The following is a 20,005-nucleotide window of genomic DNA, read 5'->3' on the forward strand; positions in this document are numbered from 1 at the left end:
AACATTATGGCAAAAGAGAAACGAAGCAGGGGTCAACCATTGACCAAAATTTGGAAGTTGGAGGAAGCTCATCCCCTTGTAATCACCTCTGGAGGTAGAAAAGCAGATTTTGACTTCGGTAAGCAACCATGAGACCATGGATTACTGGGAGATTGCATCCCCTGCCTCTCACAAGGCCAGAAAGTGACAAGTTGCAGGAAAAAGAAAAATATTACCTGGTTTGGAGAACCAAAGGAAAGCATCTTATGGTTCTACCCATCACACAAACAACTAACAGATAGTGTGTCTATACAGTGCATGAGTATAAGATCTTCTGCATTATTTGTTCCCCATAACTGTTTTGGAAATTATTTGATTAAAAGGTGTGTATAAATCTTGAAAGCAAATTAATATATATGAACTAATTTGTAGAAAGGTGAGCCAATTTAGTTCATGAATTATCAAGAAATCAGTCTGGACCATTTTCCAATTAGTTAATGTCTTCACGGAGGTCTTTTGGCTACTACTAACAACCTAATATCTGGTCCCTATTTCTTTGAGAAATCTACTATCAGAAGATGAGTCACAGTGGCAGGTGAAAGATTTGTTCTGTATGATGTCAGGTTTTGATGTTCTGATAGAATGGGCTATAGCGGCAGTTGTTTTCAGCAATTCAACATTTACAAAAGTGGTTGTGGTTAATCAGGCATGACAGAAAAGTGGTTCAGCACCAGTATGCTTGTGACTCTTCTAAGACATTTCTGTGGCATGAGATAATGTACACATGCACATATGCACTCTTGAGATCCAAAACCACAAATACCATGCATTCATTCAGTGGTGGGATGAGCCTGATGGTTAGATCATCGTATTGAAATTCTCTTCAGAATATATCTGCTACTGAGTGTCTATAAATCAGTAATTGGGCAAGGTTTAACCCTATGGCATTTTGGAATAGTGAAATAACTTTAAGAGTGGACTATTTTTCCTTTCCACGTGAGGTAACTCTTCAATCTTTCCTATGTGGAGCAGTTCACAATCTCTTCCAAAAGGAAAAGATGTATTACTTAACTTCTGATAATTGGCTGTGGAAGGAAGAAGTCAGTGAAATGGGATGGCATAGGCATGTGTGTGTGTGTGTGTACACACACATACACATCCCCAGAATATATACCCAGAAATTGGAGATGACATAAGCCTGCAGAAAGACGTAGGACAGGCAGACCTCCACCAACCCAGACAAACATAAAAGGGGGCGGTAGAGAAAGCAGGCTTGTTGAGCAGATAAGCATCTGTCCTGAATGCTTTAGAAATAGGATATCCTTTCTTAAGGCCCAGAGTTAGACTGGCTAATCCATTCATTGGGGTCTTTTCAATTTCCATATGTTTGGGGCTTCTGTTACGTTCTAGATTAAAGGATAATCATGTATAATATGGAGGGAAAATACTATTAAGGGAGCTTAAGAAACAGACGGAGAACATCATTTTATTTTCTAAAGAACAGTAGATGAAGACTGAATTAAACAGAAAATTATTTTACAAGCATTTAATCTTGGCATTAAAATATCAGCTATATGAAAAACAGCTGTTGCACACAGCAACTTCAGATCTGCTTCTTGATGAAGCTTTACATTGTTAATCCTGCTACTTGTTTCATAGCAACACAAAATCCATTCTCGGTTACAGAACACAGTGAACTTCCAAACATTTTTCCACCAAAGGACACTCTGTGGCTGGACGTCTCTTTTGAAATCAATATACACAGTGTGATCAGAATCTCAACAATTCTTTCAGTCCTTTGAGATAGCACTCAAAACTTTGCCAAGGCAAGGTTTCAGAGTTTTAGTCAAGAGATCTCACACTCCCATTAGGTGTTACTGGGGAAAAGTATACACAGATGCTAACGTTTGGCAATGCAATTGTTGCAGAAACAAAGAGAGACAAATGGATGGCAAAGAAAATGTATACACACTCAACAGTTTCATGTACTGTGCATGGTATACTAACATTATTTTTGAAAATTCCTGCTCTCATCTCCTTCTACAACTAAGTCTGATTATTATTATTATTATTATTTAAAAAAAGTTGTTTTAAAATAAATATCAGACTCTGTGCTTGTTTACATGCTGCCTATAACTTAATTCCCTGCCCCTAAGGAAAAAAACAACAATGTAAGTCGTCCTAATCATCAGTCTCTTCTTCGTCAAAGGAGAGCAAGCTGCTATTTTTTACTTGCTTGGTTGTATTTTGAGAGGCTGGGGATATTCTCTTTGTTTCTTTTTTCTTCTTACTTGATGTGGCTGTCAACCCAGAATACTTCTCTTCCAACAAACGCTTGGACGGTTTCCTGAACACAATCTTCCCATCTTCTGGCTCAGGATCTACGTATAAAAATCACAAAAACGCACTCTTATTCAGTGCACTGGAATAACTTAAGTGTTCCAGACAAAGACTATAGCATAGTACCAGAAGATCAGAGTTCCCAAAAGAAGTTGTTCAGGTATTTGGTGGAATGGCACCCAAAGTATTAGCAGCTTGACAAGACTAACATGTCATAAACAACTTCCTAAGTGGGGTGTGAACTTCTCAGAATACAAAATTAAGGTTCTATAAATACTACATTCCCCTGTTTGGCCTTACTATAAAGCAATTGTTGGACAGTTGGACTACATTTAGGGGATGCCACATCAAACATGGGACCTCTTCACATGGGCTATTTTTTGGGTGGTGATGGGTTTTTAGCAGTTTTGCCACGGAGCCTGCTGGCTCCCATCATACCCTGGAGAAGTACTTCCAGAGCAGCTCCAGGAGAAAGCTACTAAAAAAAATAACCCTGCTTCTGCCGAAAAATAGCCGGCAGCAAAAGACAGGTGGCATCCCATCTTTCCATAGAAATCTACTGGTCAAGCCGGCTGCTTGACACTTCCCCTCCCCCCCCCCCCATGTGATGAGGTAGGTGGGGAAGCCAGGACAGTGTGGGGTGGGGGGCAACAGGTTCCCATGCCCCCTGAGCAGGTACCGCCACTATCACTGCAATTCATAGCGCTTTGTAGCGCTCCTTGGTGATTTATTTTGCTTTCAATACAATACAGTACTTCAACTCAGGAGCTTTCTAAATGCAGGCCTGGTTGCCATATTTTTTTTAAAAAACCAAATAGATAAACATTTTGGATATAAAAAATCTTAGAATATTAAGCAATATCTCACCCATTTGGTGTAAATACCATTATCTTAAAATATATATGCAACAGGGAGATAAAAAACAATAAAGCAGCCCTTAGATTTATAGATCCTGAATAAATGCATTCTGTTGATCATACTGGTCTGAGTTAGATAATATAGGAATATCATGGAGTGGCTTAATAGCATGAAAATCTTCATTCCTCCTTTTTCAATTTCTAGTTTACTGTAACTATTTCATTTAACTTTTTCATTTATTTTATATTTCACCTTACAGGTGCAAGAATCTAGGTGACTTGAAGCATAAAACTGCATCTAAAAAGTAGCAGACAATGGTATTTAAAACAACTGAAATATATATGCTATCATATTAAATCCAAAAATGGATATTTATGCAAACTTTTGTTTGCAGTGTTGTCCAAGCCAGATAAATGATGTTTACTACAAACAATACTTCATTTCAAAATAATGATAAAAATCCATAGTCTTCCCTTTTGGATTGCTAACACCTTTATTTTGCCTAATTTGGGCACTGCAATAACTACTACAATCCAGGAAGAACATTCTTTCCCACCAAAACAGTAAATGGCCTTCAGATTTATGCTTCGGTTCTCTCCCTAAGCATAATTCAGAAAGCTATTCACTTCTGTTTGGTTGAAACATCTAAATAAAGCCATGATATAACATCGATGAGTATGTTGCACTGAACATTGTTACACTGCTGCTACTCATTTAATGGCCTACAATGAAATAAATGACGGCTGCATCATGTTCAGTAATTGATGGATGGTGACCGCAGTACATATAAAATCATAACAATGCTAATGCATGCTGCTGATTCGCTTGGGGGAAGTTAATTTAGACAAACTTTGGAGGCTTGTGAGATTAGAGAAGAAGACTAGCTGGATGATGCAAGCATCTCAAAATTATTTTGCTGCTTATGAAAAACTACGGCCATGAATCACAAGGAAAGCCTCATGCTGAAATGGCTTGCAATTTAAATGATTTATAGACGACAAGTTATTAAAGAAGCTAAGCTTCTGCTGGGCAACACATTTTTCTTAAATAAGTAACAGAATGTTTTAAAAATCAATTTTGCAATAGAAATTTGCCAAAAACACTGTGGTTGATTGATCCTTATTTAATAACTTACTCTATGCCCTTACACCACCATTATCTTGAGATTTATAATAAACTGCTGCTATGATGGAACATGGTACCTTTTTATCAAGGCAGTCATGATGGATAAAGAACATCATGGGTATATGGAGTGCACTCCAATTACAATAATTATACCATTTCATATCAATTGCAGGACCCAAAGCTAACTCAGTTCTGTATTCAGAGAGGACACAAAGCAAACAACACATTAGTGCCCCTAGGCTTTGCACAACTGAAAAAGAGGCCAAATTGAGCTGGACTGGCTCTTTCTTTCTTTCTTTCTTTCTTTCTTTCTTTCTTTCAACCTTCTCATGCAAAGTCTCATTTGTTGGTGGTAGTATGTCAAAGCAAGGGTTGGCAGGAAAAGCAAGTGAGAAGGAAAATGATTTTTTTTTTGTTGTGTCAGGAGCGACTTGAAAAACTGCAAGTCGCTTTTGGTGTGAGAAAATTGGCCGTCAGCAAGGACGTTGCCCAGGGGACGCCCAGATGTTTTGATGTTTTTACCATCCTTGTGGGAGGCTTCTCTCATGTCCCAGGAGAATGATGATTCAAGAGAATGAAAGACAAACGTACCACTGTTAAACTTCAACAAAGGGGAGAGTTACCCATTGTTCTGTGATACATGTGCTTTCCATCCAAGTTCATTGAGTGTACTTTAAAGCAGTATCAAAGTTTTCTAACTCATAATACAGAAAGAAGGGGGTCTAGCATCCTTAATAATTGTGATAGAAAGAGACAAGTCATAATTTTCACAATGCTGAGAGTGTTTGCAGGAGATATCTCATGTAAGCTGCCCCGAGTCCCCTTGGGGAGATGGTGGCAGGGTAGAAATAAAGATGATGATGATGATGATTCCCCATGATGCTCAGGGATTTTTTGAAGCCACAAAGGTCACCTACGTCACCCTCTATGCTTATCACACAGAGCCAAACTTCTTAAGGTAAAAAAATTTAAATAAATTGCACTACATTGATAAAGAGTACTACCACAACCTCTTGAATCATAGCTCCAATGTGGCGGAAGAGATTCTCTCACAAATCTCACAACAACACAGGGATGAATATGCAGCACTGCCTAGCTTGGAGGAAGTATCCCTAAATACCTTTGCAGAAACATATGAGAAGGTCGGCCTCTCACTGAACATGAAGAAAACCCAAGTGCTCTTCCATCAGGCACCAGCCAATCCCTCTGCAATGCCAGAAATACAGCTTAATGGTGTAACATTAGAAAATGTTGACTATTTCCACTACCTTGGCAGCCACCTCTCCACAAAAGTCAACATTGACACTGAAATGCAACATCGTCTGAGCTCTGCAAGGGCAGCATTTTTCTAAATGCAGCAGAGAGTGTTTGAGGATAGGGACATCCATAGGGATACCAAGGTGCTTGTTGATAAAGCTGTTGTTCTCCCAATCCTGTTACACCCCTGCGAAACGCAGACTATCTACAGACATCACACTCAACTCCTGGAACAATACCATCAGTGTTGCCTCCAAATAAAATCTGCCAAATATTTTGGGAAGACAGGCAGACAAATGTCAGCATGCTGGAAGAGGCAAAGACAGCCAGCATTGAAGTAATGCTCCTACACCATGATCTCCACTAGACTGGCCACACTGTCCGAATGCCCGATCACCATCTTCCAAAGCAGTTACTATACTCAAGAATGGATAAGGGAATGTCGGTGGACAGAAAAAGAGACTTAAAGATGGGCTTAAAGCTAACCTTAAAAATTGTGGCATAGATACTGAGTGCTGGGAAGCCCTGGCCCTTGAGTGCTCTAACTGGAGGTCAGCTGTTACCAACAGTGATGTAGAATTTAAAGAGGCACAAAAGGAGAAACATGCCAAGAGGAAGGCGCATCAAGCCAACCCTGACCAGGACCACCTTCCAACTGGAAACCGATGGCCTCACTGTAAAAGAACATGCAGATCAAAAATAGGGCTCCACATTCACCTACATATCCACCACCAAGACACTACACTTGGAAGGCAATCATACCCAAACAACGAGGGATCACCTAAGTTGGAAAGTATTTGGGAGGTATTTGGGAGCAAAGGATGTTCTGGTTCACTTGTGACAGTGGAGTCATTTCTATGTTTTCACACTTTTTGGGGATAGGTGGGTGGGTTCCTGAAAGTTTTAGAGAAAAAGACTGCCCCAAAATCATGCTGAATTTAAATCAGATGATTTCTGGAGAGCTTCAGGATCTATAAAAATGTTGCATCTGGTCCATGGGTGGCAATTTGCCCCCTCTTGCGATAAAGGAGCAGAACAGAGACAGCATGCTGCTCCATGGAAACTCAAACCTTCCCATCAGAAATACCTATTTTGGGAAATGCTTGACTCATTCTACATTGTCAGCACCGGTGAATGAAGAAATAAGTCAGAGAGGAATAACTAACTACAGGTAAAGCCTTACACAAGCAGTTTGGAGGAAGAATGAAAAAGAGAAGATGAAATCCTAAATCAACTCAGCTACTGCGGTGAAGGAGAGCAACTTTGATTTGTGAGAGCCTGCAGAAAGAGATACCTTTCGTTCAGCGAGGAACAAAATGCACCTCAACCATTCTCAGATACAAGAGGAGTGATGAATTTCAATCACATCCGATACTTGGGCCAATGACCTCTAAAAACTTGATGAGCTATATATCTTGGAAGAGTTCAGAGAGGAATTTGTAAAAGAAAAAAAATGCTGTGTAAGAAGCCTGACAAAGCCTGTGCCAGGATTTTGTTATAGAAAATGGGCTGAAAAAAATAATAGGAGAGCAAATGGGTCTTTTCTTCAGAAAACATAGAAAAATGGTAGTACAGAATTGAATGAACAATAATAACATCAAACTAATAATATAACCAAGCGCCCCCTGGTGGGGCAGCGTGTTAAACCCCTTGAGCTGCTGAAATTGCTGACCGAAAGGTTGGCAATTCGAATCCGGGGAGCAGGGTGAGCTCCAGCTGTTAACACCCAGCTTCTGCCAATCTAGCAGTTCAAAAATACGCAAATGTGAGATCAATAGGTATCACTTCTGCAGGAAGGTAATAGCGCTCCATGCAGTCATGCCGGCCACGTGACCTAGGAGATGTCTACGGACAATGCCAGCTCTTCGGTTTAGAAATGAAGATGAGCCCCCCCCCCCCCCCCAGAGTTGGATACAAATAACTTAATGTCAGGGTGCAAACCTTTACCTTTACCTAATAATATAACCAGATCAATACAACAAATATAGTGCAAGGAGGAAATATTTGATGGAAACAAGCAAAGTAATGCTTTGAATGCAACTGCAAATATTATATTCAAAATGGGGATAACACACAAGTTATGTTTATTATTTATATTTACATCCTGCTTTTCTTCCAATGGCAGTCTTGCTTGCCTCCATGCCTAAAAATTCTGCCTTTCCCATATGTAAGAGTTTGCCAGTGCACTAGTATTATTAATATCACCATCATCACCACCACCATCATTCCCTCAGTTTTTTGGAAGTTTGGGAACTCAAGGCAGCTTGTAGCTGTTATAACAAACATAGCCAAAAAGAAGGAGCCTACAAAAAAAAAATTGAAAGGCTATGAATAGCCCTTTTCATTGTATCTGCAGTGAAGAGGTGATGCATGCTTACAACCTTCAAAAATAAGGGGTTCCATAAGAAAAAAGATGAAGACATATTTTAAAACAGAACAATTATATAAGGAAAAAGTAAGAGTGGGTTGTGAAATGTCTATCGGGCTATTTCCCTTATACCGTCATTACAGGGGACAGGACTTTTCTAGAGATATAGTGGCATGTTTTCTCTCTTATAGCCTACCAAACTCCTAGCAAAGATAAAGGTTTTCGTCTATCATTAAGTCTAGTCATGTTCGACTCTGAGGATTGGTGCTCATCTCCATTTCAAAGCCGAAGACCCGTTTTGCCTGTAGACACCTCCAAGGCCATGTGGCCAGCATGACTGCATGGAGTGCCATTACCTTCCCGGTGGAGCGGTACTACTCACACTTGCATGTTTTTGAACTGCTAAGTCGGCAGAAGCTGGGGCTAACAGCAGGAGCTCGGCTTGCTCCCTGGATTTGAACTGTCGACCTTTTGGTCAGCAAGTTCAGCATCTCAGCAGTTTAACCCATTGCACCAGTGGGGGTTCCTAGTAGGTGGATATAAATTGTTTGACGATTTAGTACAGCTGTATTTAAAACAGGAATGAAGAAAATATTGTATCTGGGCATTGTGCAGCCCCTAAAGTACCCAAAAATCCTGGAAACTGAAACCAGAAATAGTCTTCTGATTAAGGACTATTGTCCTTACAGCCCATCACTGGGTTCAAAACTGGAGCCTGTCATTGGCATAATCTTTCATCTCTGTTGTAAGGCTTTTATAGGGTGCTTTTCTGAAATTATCAAAGGCTCAGGAAAAATTGACAGACCGACTGACACACAAACATACTCAATATGGGTTTGGAAATGTTTTCCTTCAACTTTATAATCTGCCTGGAGCCTTTTCTATCCCACTTTTTGGGGAAATGGAACTAGTCAAGCTTCTCTCGCCAACAACTAGCAAACCTACTAAAAATGAAATGGTTATAGCAAAAGAAGAATACAACAAAGCAACATTAAAAGCTGTGACAATAACTGAACTTAAAGTTTAAAAATGTGTCCCCTTCCTTTAGTTCTGTAGTGATACAGGCAAAAGCAATTTCAACACAAGGACCACTAAAAATGTCTTCAAAAGGGTTTCTCCTATTGATCTAATAACCAAACAGGTTTGCACTTTTTTTTTGTCGTGTCAGGAGCAACTTGAGAAACTGCAAGTCGCTTCTGGTGTGAGAGAATTGGCTACCTGCAAGGATGTTGCCCAGGGGACGCTTGGATGATTTGATGTTTTTATCATCTTTGTGGGAGGCTTCTTTCATGTCCCCGCATGAGGAGCTGGAGCTGATAGAGGGAGCTCATCCGCCTCTCCCCGGATTCGAAACTGTGACCTGTCGATCTTCAGTCCTGCCGGCACAGGGGTTTAACCCGCTGCGCCACCGGGGGCTCCTAGGTTTGTACTAAAACAGGTGAACATTCAGAAAAAAGAGCCTTATGGCATTTCAAGCTTTAAAAGTTAAAATTCACACCTCAAACTGACTCCTGAAAACAAATTGCAAATGGTACAGACACTTCAGAATTGGAATGATGTGGTCATAGTATCATGCATAGGTTAGCAGCAGAACTGTACGTGTTTCCTCAAATGAAGCTTCGAGACACACTGCAAGAGTAGCCCAGGGTTGGCCATAACTGCGATGTAACCAATAATATTAACATGTTATATGTAAACAGGTACATACTTTTCATTTTGTGTACATTGGGCAAGGAGTCAAAGCCAAGACTAGATCTCTGGAGCATATGCTTATGTAACTACTGTCCAAATAAAGTATTTTATTTGGCTACTTTAGGAAGGGAACTGTGGTGATCATAGAGGAACTACCCAATCCTCAGATTTTGCAGAACAGAGAATGAACAAAAACCTGATCATTGTCTATTTTAGTTTTAATGTCGGAGCCCCATATTCAAAAACACTACAGGAGAAGCTCTTCCAACCTTCTAATCTAGCAATATGTACTGAAGAAAGAAGCACACCATGCCACTCTATACCTAAAGTAAGGCTGAGGACTGACATGGGAGTTTATTTACACAAGTAAGGCTAATTTGAAATTTTCGTTCCCGCATTCTCATCAGGTAAACACTAACAGCTGTTTACTCAGGATCTTGAATTAAAGAGTACTGATGGGCAATCTATTTTCCCCCAACAATGAAAGTCAGCCTAGACTCCAAGGTTAAAAACATAATAGCAGCTCGCTGAGGCTGCCAATCAGCTCAATGCCTACATAAACTCTTAAAGTGCCAAGGCAGCACTTTAGGATACAGGCAGTGTACTTTGATGCCCTGGCAAATGATGTGTGACATATGGTTTTTTAAAAGTCAACAACCAAACAAATGAGAATGGGGAAGCAAACTAAACAAGATGCCACAGCATATATTACAATGTCTCAAAGACCAGATGTATTAGAAAAGCAACAGAAAAATCAATGGTAGTGATTACAATGAATACATGATTATATAGTAATTACTATTCTACATGGCTTATGTCTGCACATGGGCATTTAGGCTATAGTAAGGGGATGTTGCACTAAGACGTATGTGTGTAAACATTTTAAAGACATCACTTTAGCTTTCACCAGTAAATTAATGGCAAGAGAAAATAACTGTCCAAGAGTTAGATTGTAGCTGAAGATGCCATAAGCTATATTGATGTATCACATCATCTTTATAAATATGAAGTCCATAGGATGTCATTCTTTTTAAATCCCTAACTCCTCTAGAAGCTATGGAGGGTATTCTCTGGCCACTCCAACTAATTTATGCCCAAGAGAGACCTTTTTTGAAATATGAAGTGGGTAAGAAGTGACTTCAGATCATTTCCTCTTCTTATTAAAAGACCTCTCCTGTTCCTAAAAAATCCCAGGCAGGGCCCCAAACATGGTGAAAATGGTCCCATGTTTCCTAGAGAGCAATTGTTGTTGTTGTTTATATTTATATTATTATTGGAGGAGTGGGGGCATGGGATGGAACACCCATCTATGGTTTCCTGCAAGTTTAATGCACTCCTCTAATCTTTAACAGTTGGGACACCTCTGGTCTATATAAACCTGCACAAACCTTAAGATTCCCCCTCCCCATCTAAAGATCTTGAGCCCATCTACAGACCCCATAAAACTGCATTTTATGGTCAGAGTAGACCTATATAATGCAGTTCAGTGCAGTTGAACTGGATTATATAGGTCTACACTGACCATAAAATGCAGTTTTATGGGGTCTGTAGATGGGCTCAAGATCCAGTTCAACTGCACTGAACTGCATTATATGGCAGTGTAGATGGGGCACAAGTCTCTCCACATCATATACCTGTCCAGTGAGAACACAGGAGAGAGCCATCTCATGGCTGTTCCCAGGTGACAGGATGACTTTCCACAGGAGGCAAGACTGGTCACTTCTCTGTTCCAGCATTTAAAAAAGTGTTTGGTGATTAACTCATAGTGCAGAATGGTCCTTTAGTATGTATGTTATATCTCTATATTGTTTTTCAAAGATTTGGGGTTTTTTAATTAATACGTTTTTAAATATGATAGTTTAATTATTTTAACCATTTCATCATTTGGTTGTAGCATTGTTGTAAACTGTTATAAGTATGTTAGGAGAAAGGCATGACATAAATGTTAATAATAAACATATACACTTGTTTTCTTTATGTACCTTAGTTGATATGGCTCTTAACTGGCTGCAACTCAGGCTGCATCTACAATGCAGAATTAATACAGTTTGGCACCACTTTAACTGCCATGAAATGATGACTGGGGTAGGTTTAGGTCTTTAACCTTCTGATGATTCCTCACCAAGCTACTACATAGCATTGACAAATTATAGCAGTGTCAAACTGTATTAATTCTGCAGTGCAGATGCACCCTGAGAAGTGTCATATTCGGTGTTACTAAGGTATTAGAAAGGGCTGACTACACTGCCATTCTGCTTAGTAAGGAACAGAGCTCTTTCAAGTGAAGATGTGATTGCATCCATCCCATCCTTTTCCTTATTTGCTGATTCTCCACAATGTACCTGTAGTCTTGGAAACCTCTTTCATTTCATTTTTTATCTTCATTACTTCTTCTGCAGTCAGATCGCCCTTTTTCAGTACAATCACTTGTGGCTGCTCATCCTCCTTGTCACTTGCGTCATCGTCGTCATCAGGAGTAGGGAGCTGCTCTCTCTAGAAAAAGAAAACATATGGAAAACTAAATTACTCAGAGTCATCCCAGAAAATAATTTGTGAAGAGGCATATATAGATGAACAGTGCCATACTGGCATCTAACTGATTCTCTAAAAAGAATATCACAATAATAAAACTTTATTTCTATCCCACCCTATATCCTCCCCTTGGGAACACAGGGCGGTTCACAACAACGGCATTCAATGCTGTAAAGTACAATCAGAAGCAAAAACAACCATAAGTCAAAAACATATTAAGCGTAAACATCAAGCAATAATGAAGCATTACAACAAATAACTGTCACATAACTAAAATTAAGTCATAACAAATAAATATTTAGAGACAAGACTTAAATTTGGGACTAATAAAATTAAACATAGAATTTAAAAACCAGAGTAATAAGACATTTCCATAAGAACAGACTCTCAGCATCAAGAACAAAAGAGCATAAAATTACAGACAATCCCAGAAAGGATACTGGGCTGTGTTGCGTTCCAGAGCTCTCCTAGTATCAGAGCTGTTTATTAAACAAACACAAGGTAAGCCAAGACCATATTTACATATGAGAAAAGTAAAGTCTTGAGTCTTTTTAACGTCTGGTCAAAATAACAGAATTGTAGGACACAGCCGAAGTAATGATGAACAGGAATCCAATCACTGCAGACAAACTGAATACTACAGAGCCAGGTCGGGAGCGAGAATAAACAACAGCCAAGGTTACAGTCCAATAGCCAGATGGCAGGAGTTCACTTAGCAGAGCTCATAAAATAAGGAAAAAGAATCCAAGAGCACAAACCGAAGTCAGAGTTCCGAAGTCAAGCCAGATGCTCAGGGATACAAACAGAAATCCAAGTCCATAAATCAAAGCCAGGAAGTTAGTCCAGAATTCAGAGTCAAGGATTCAGGGTCCAGAACAGGATTACAGGAACAAGGTTAGAGTCCAAATTCTAACCCAGGGGCAGCAGAGCCAAGATTCAGGATGGAGTATGAAGAACTGCATCAACTGGCTCTACATATAACATCACTCTAAGAAATGCTAATTTGCAGAGCATTCATCATGAATTATGCCCAATAAGGAATTAACACCTAGTTAGGAGAAAGAAAACGTAGCAGCAGGAAATGCAGTGTTAGTTGTACCTGGAGCTACATGCAAATCCTATCTCTGCCATGTATCTTACTTCAAACTTGATGCCTAATCAATTTTGCTTGAAGGACAGCCACTAAGAGAGAAGGCCCACTTTCTTGTTCCCACCAATCAAACTTGCGATGGAGGTGGGAACAAGAGAGGGCCCTCTCCTGAAGATTTCAGGGACTGGGGAGGCTTATACAAAGAGATGCAGTCAGCCAAATAGCCTGGACCTGAGTCATATAGGGCCTTAAAGGTCATTACCAGCACTTTGAATCATGACTGGAAACAAGCTTTCACCCTGATTGTCCAGGCTATTTTATATAAGAGACAATTTTGGGGCAATAATCACTCTATTTTGCTCTCCATTTTGTTGGCACTGAGACTGCTTCCTTCCTCCAGATCTCCCTCTGCTCTGTATGACTTCAACGGCTTTCCCACGAATTTGAAAACTTCTCCCCCCACCACCACTATAGCACCTTTAAAGATTTATATAGAACAGAGCTGAATCTACATCATCTTCATTAAAGTATCTTCTTGGTATCAGCAATTTTTTCCAAACAAGAATGCTCAGGATTTTATAAATTAACAGTAAAGTATACATTTTTTGAAATGTGCTTATAGCTGCCATGGTTCAAGCATCCTATGCTCAACACAGTTCTAGTTACCAGCTGGGTTTAATCGTTCTGGAATTCATTCTATATTTGGGGATCTGTTATATTCAAAGACAGCTACATTTGAAACAGTTCTAACAATCTCAGAGCTCTCTGAAGTACAACTGCTTGCCAGTCAGCTTCCATCAAAAAATATAAAACTGACAGCTTTTTATGTGTGCAGAACAACCCAGCTTGAAAGTTTGTACTGTTTCTCATTTCTCCCTTCTTAGAACATTCAGGCGTGCAAAGAAAATAGGAAAACAATCAAGCCACCATAACATCAATTCCAGAACTACAAATTGCTTTCCAGCGCATATAAAAACTGCTGGGGAAGTGTTGATAATAAGGGCAAATGGAAAGAGTCTTCCTTCTCCTGCTTTTAATTTCCTTTTGGATTTTTTTTCCTTTGGGCAAATTGGAATTAATCCCTTATTTGTCTAAGCTAGACATTGGTATGGCCTGGAAGACAATACTCTCTGATGTTTGGTCACTCCAGAGAATTAAGCAGAAAGCCATGGTCATCATTTTGTGCAATATTATATGACATCATGTCATTTCTGGACACATTTTTTGGTCATTTGGCGATGCCTGAAAAGGCATCTTAAGTATCTGGGAGCTACTGGGATGGTGTTTATACAGTCAAGTTTTTCAGTGATATGGGGGCCATAGGAGACCTTCCAGTGACTGCAGAAGTCCTGCCCTGAAAAGATTCAGTCCTTCCCGAGATCATGGCTTTCTGCTTAAACCTCTGGAGTGACCTTATACTCAAAGTAATAGATGTTTGCAGGAATTTGTTTGACAGCCTTAAGAAATGAAATCAAAAAAACTTTATAGACAAACCTCACTGAATACCATACATGGGGGTGTTTGTTCTGCACAGGGCATGGAAACTCTAAACCTATCCAGTTTTAATGTTTTTGCATTTTATGGACAGGTGTGCACACAGGTAATCTGCCCTAATATGAATATGATCTAACGCAGGGGTCCTCAAAGTAAGGCCGGGGGGCTGGATACGGCCCTCCAAGGTCATTTACACGGCCCTCGCTCAGGGTCAACCTAAGTCTGAAAGCACACAACAATCCTATCTCATCAGCCAAAATCAGGCCCACACTTCCCATTGAAATACTAATAAGTTTATATTTGTTAAAATTGTTCTTCATTTTAATTATTGTAATGTTTTAAAGTGTTTTTTGCACCTTTTTTGTCGTGTCAGGAGCATCCTGTTGTGAGAGAATTGGCCGTCTGCAAGGACGTTGCCCAGGGGATGCCCGGATGATTTTTGATGTTTTATCATCCTTGTGGGAGGCTTCTCTCATGTCCCCACATGAGGAGCTGGAGCTGATAGAGGGAGCTCATCCACCTCTCCCCAGATTCGAACCTGCGACCCGTCAGTCTTCAGTCCTGCCGGCACAGGGCTTCAACCCACTGCGCCACCAGGGGCTCCGTTTTTTGCACTACAAATAAGATATATGCAGTGTGCAGAGGAATTCATTCATGGTTTGTTTGTTTTTCAAATTATAATCCGGCCCTCCAACAGTTTGAGGAATTGTGACCTGGCCCTCTGTTTAAAAAAAGTTTGAGGACCTGTGATCGAACACAATCAAATATATTTTATACTGCCAGGTGATTTTCTTGGATGCCTGTTGGAGTTTGGCAAGAATAATACCATTTCAATCTAGTGTGGTCACTTAATGCAGGTCATTTTCAAACCCAGACCTAATTCAATAAGGTCAAAAAAATCTTGTTGGTCAGCACAGAAAGGCTGACGTTCAAAGAGGAGCAAAGTGCTCAGCCAAGCAGGTGTGTGTGGCAAATGCACTTCTCAGAAGGCAGAACAAAGCATCCAAATTGAAGGAATTTCTGTTACATGATAAGGAAAACTTCCCACCTAATTATTTCTGTACCAAGCGAAACACAGATGGATAAGGATTCTGAGTCTGAGGCTAACATAAAAGTTAGTAATGACATTCCTTCAACCATGCTGGCTAATTTGGTATCACTGATGAAAGCAGCTGTTCTCCCTGCAAAGTGGAAGATTAGAAATAACATTAAGCTCAGTTAGCATGCACTCCCTCTGCTGTTCATTTCTGAAAAAGTAGTCGCACAGAGATTTCACAATTGTTCCTTTTCCAGAGGCCGATATTTCATTCATTTTTCTTCCCTGTTCAGACTTCTGCTTCTGCTTCCTTTTTTCTTTTTCTGCTTCTTAATGCCCAACCTATTTCCCTCTTTTTCTATCTTTACTTTTCCTTGGAATTCGGCTCCTTTATCATCCCATCCACCAAACCTTTTGAATAGCTACTACTCTACTTGTTCTGCAAACTGTTTGTTTGTTTGTTTGTTTATGTACAGTATTTATATTCCACCCTTCTCACCACACAGAGGATTCTGGGTAGATTACAATGCACATCTACGTGCCAAAGATTCAATGCCATAGACATACAACATATATGGACAGACACAGAAACAATTTAACATTCCAGCTTCGTGGGGGTATGCTCGAATCCAGCCACAGGTGGAGCTGTCGCTTCACCGTACACCTCTCACATCGAGTCCTTGATGGAATACTTCCTCATTCTTACACACACCGCTGGAAGGTTTTATGGTGTCATAAGTTAGTTAAATTAGCCTCCCTGCATAAAGTGGTACCTAAATTTCCTACTTGACAGATGCAACTGTCTTTTGGGCTGCATAGTCAACAGCAAGCTAGTTGGAGCCCCTGGTGGCGCAGTGGGTTGTGCTGGCAGGACTGAAGACCGACAAGCTGCAGGTTCGAATCTGGGGAGAGGCGGATGAGCTCCCTCTATCAGCACCAGCTCCTCATACTAGGATATGAGAGAAGCCTCCCACAAGGATGATAAAAACATCAAATCACCCGTGCTCACTTGGGCAAAGTCCTTGCAGACGGCCAATTCTCTCACACCAGAAGTAACTTGCAGTTTCTCAAGTCGCTCCTGACACGAGAAAAAAATTAAAGCAAGCTAGTTTATTAATGGTTGGGAGCTTACTCCAACCCAGGCTGGCTTCGTACTCATGACCTCTCGGTCAGTTGTGATTTAATGCAGCTGGCCACTAACTAGCTGCACCACAGTCCGGTCCTCTAATTTACATAATAGATTTTTGCCAGTGAATTGATTTTCTTCTAAACGAAAGTGTGAACAATATAACGTGCCAGAGTGCGGCAGGCATTAAGACTTTGTAGGGTTGAGATTATAGTCTCCACTGTGCCATGAAGCTCAGTTGAGCCCATCTCTAGCTTTGCTTGGTCTACTCCCTAAACTGCTTTTACAGTGTGGAAAAGAAGAGACATGTATGCCACCTTGAGTTCACTACAGGAAAAGCAGGATTTAAAAATATCTAAGAAATAAACAGACACTTAAATCAGAAAGATATATGCACCTGACTTATGTTTCAGTTTTCATTTAACTCATTTCATTTAACCCCATAGTTTGATCCAGCTTTCCACTTAAGGCCAAAACAGATAAGCAATGATATGCTTTTTATTGACCTTGTTATGGTTTTATATTATTTTAATGTTTGTAATTATATGTTATGGTCTTGGTACCGACTGTAAACCGCCGCGAGTCGCCAGCGGGCTGAGAGGGGCAGTATAGAAATACAGCAGTAATAATGTAATTTGGGAAGAACCTGATATGGAAAATCCAGGGAAAGTCGTTCATCAGACAAAGAGAACCCATACACATATTATTATTTTTCAGACTGTAATCAGCAATAATAGTAGTATATTCAGGATGAGAAGAAAGCACACAGCTAAATTTGCCTATATGACCAGCAATTATAAATTATAACAGAAGTTAACACAAAAGATAGGGGTTTCCAAGCCCGCAGAAGCATTAATTTACCCATATTTTCAATATTTAGGAAAAATTATAACATGAGCAGTAACAGAGCACGGATAACAGTATTTAGTCTGGACTAAGGCCCTTCCACACAGCCATATAACTCAGAATATCAAGACAGAAAATTCCACAATATCTGCTTTGAACTGGGTTATCTGATTCCACACTGCCATATATTTCAGTTCAAAGCAAATCATGTGGGATTTTATTCAGCTGTGTGGAAGGGGCTGGAGTCATGGCAGCGAAAAGGGTGCCAAACTGAATCAATTCAAGAGTGTAGCTGCACCCCTGGTTTTGTTTCTAGGAGATGCAAGACTAGTGAAGGATATTGGGATTAACCACTCAGGACAAAAGAGCAAGTAACACTGGCCCATTCCACACAGCTGAATAAAATCCCACATTTTCTGCTTTGAACTGGAATATATGGCAGTGTGGACTCGGGTAACCCATTCAAAGCAGATATTGTGGGATTTTCTGCCTTGATATTGTGGGTTATATGGGGTGGCGCAGTGGGTTAAAGTGCTGAGCTTGTTGACCAAAAGGTCGCAGGTTTGAATCCGGGGAGCGTCATGAGCAGAGAGTGTTTGAGGACCGGGACATCCGTAGGGATACCAAGGTGCTTGTCTATAAAGCTGTTGTCCTCCCAACCCTGCTATATGCCTGCAAAACGTGGACTGTCTACAGACGTCACATGCAACTCCTGGAACGATTCCATCAGCGCTGCCTCCAGAAAATCCTGCAAATCTCTTGGGAAGACAAGCGGACAAACGTCAGCATGCTGGAAGAAGCAAAGACCACCAGCATCGAAGCGATGGTCCTCTGCCATCAACTCTGCTGGGCTGGATGCCTGACCACCATCTCCCAAAGCAGTTGCTCTACTCTGAACTTAAGAACGGAAAACGGAACATTGGTGGACAGGAAAAGAGATTTAAAGATGGCTTCAAAGCCAACCTTAAAATCTCTGGCATAGACACTGAGAACTGGGAAACCCTGGCCCTTGAGCGCTCCAGCTGGAGGTCAGCTGTGACCAGCAGTGCTGCAGAATTCAAGGAGGCACGAGTGGAAGGTGAAAGAGAGAAATGTGCCAGGAGGAAGGCGCGCCAAGCCAACCCCGACCAGGACCACCTTCCACCTGGAAACCACTGTGGGAGAAGATGCAGGTCAAGAATAGGGCTCCACAGCCACCTACGAAACGCATAATAGAAGACCATCCTACTCGTCCAACCCAAGGAAATGCATAATGGAAGACCATCTTACTCGTCCAATGAGGGATTGCGTAAGTGAGTGAGTAAGCGGCATAAGCTTCCGCTCTCAGCCCCAGCTTCTGCCAACCTAGCAGTTCGAAAACATGCAAATGTGAGTAGATCAATAGGTACCGCTCCGACGGGAAGGTAATGGCGCTCCATTCAGTCATGCTGGCCACATGACCTTGGAGGTGTCTACGGACAATGCCGGCTCTTTGGCATAGAAATGGAGATGAGCACCAACCCCCTGAGTCGGACACGCCTGGACTTCATGTGGGGGGGGGGGGGGGAACCTTTACTATGGCTGTGTGGAAGGGCCCACACAGCCATAGCTGTATAAATCCCTACATTATTTGCTTTGAACTGGGTTATATGGCAGTGTGGACTCAGATATCCCAGTTCAAAGCAGATATTGTGGATTATCTGGCTTCATACTCTGGGTTATATGGCTGTGTGGAAGGGCCCTCAAACTGCTTAGGTCTGGAGAAAGCTTTAAGGCAGGCATGGGCAAACTTGGGCCCTCCAGGTGTTTTGGACTCCAACTCCCACAATTCCTATCAGCCTACCGGCTGTTAGGAATTGTGGGAGTTGGAGTCCAAAACACCTGGAGGGCCCAAGTTTGCCCATGCCTGCTTTAAGGCAATGGTGTCAAACCTGTGGCTTTCCAGTATTTTGGACTCCAGCTCCCAGAAGTCCTCCCCATTGGACAAGCTGGTGACTAGGGCTTCTGGGTGTTGTAGTCCCAGACCCGCTTCAAAGGAAGAGCCTCTCCAAAGCCCACTGAAGGCAACGAGGCTGAGAAGGGAGAGGGAGGGGGCGGGGCCAAAAACCCTGACGTCATCACCTTGGTCTCCACCGTGGGCCCCTCCCGGAAGCCCACTCTCTCTTTGAAGCGGCTCAAGAAGGCCGGCTCGGCGGGCTTCACGTACGAAACTTGGTTCCTTTTGCTCATGGCGGCGGCGTAGGAAAGAGTCCTGCGCGCGGGGGCCCGCCCCCTTGTGTCACG

At 41.3% G+C, this 20,005-nt stretch overlaps 1 protein-coding gene across 1 annotated transcript; it reads right to left on the reverse strand.

The window, feature by feature from the left end:
• Positions 1 to 1,445: 1,445 nt before the first annotated feature.
• Positions 1,446 to 20,003, reverse strand: KIAA1143 (KIAA1143 ortholog). Its single transcript, XM_060781770.2, has 3 exons — positions 19,844 to 20,003; positions 11,962 to 12,112; positions 1,446 to 2,360 (listed from the first exon to the last, which is right to left on the reverse strand). Exons 1-3 carry the CDS (start codon positions 19,949 to 19,951, stop codon positions 2,161 to 2,163), a joined length of 459 nt encoding a protein of 152 aa, XP_060637753.2. The 5' UTR covers positions 19,952 to 20,003; the 3' UTR covers positions 1,446 to 2,160.
• Between the last annotated feature and the right edge of the window lie 2 nt (positions 20,004 to 20,005).

Source organism: Anolis sagrei, chromosome 6 (genome assembly GCF_037176765.1).
Source record: "Anolis sagrei isolate rAnoSag1 chromosome 6, rAnoSag1.mat, whole genome shotgun sequence".
NCBI lineage: Eukaryota > Metazoa > Chordata > Lepidosauria > Squamata > Dactyloidae > Anolis > Anolis sagrei.

Coding starts and splice junctions, on each gene's coding strand:
- KIAA1143 (XM_060781770.2), bottom strand. CDS start 19,951: ATGAGCAAAAGGAACCAAGTTTCGTACGTGAAGCCCGCCGAGCCGGCC. Junction 12,113..19,843: donor GGCCCACGGTGGAGACCAAG/GTGATGACGTCA, acceptor TTCTTTTTCTAG/AGAGAGCAGCTCCCTACTCC. Junction 2,361..11,961: donor AGAGGTTTCCAAGACTACAG/GTACATTGTGGA, acceptor TTTTATACGTAG/ATCCTGAGCCAGAAGATGGG.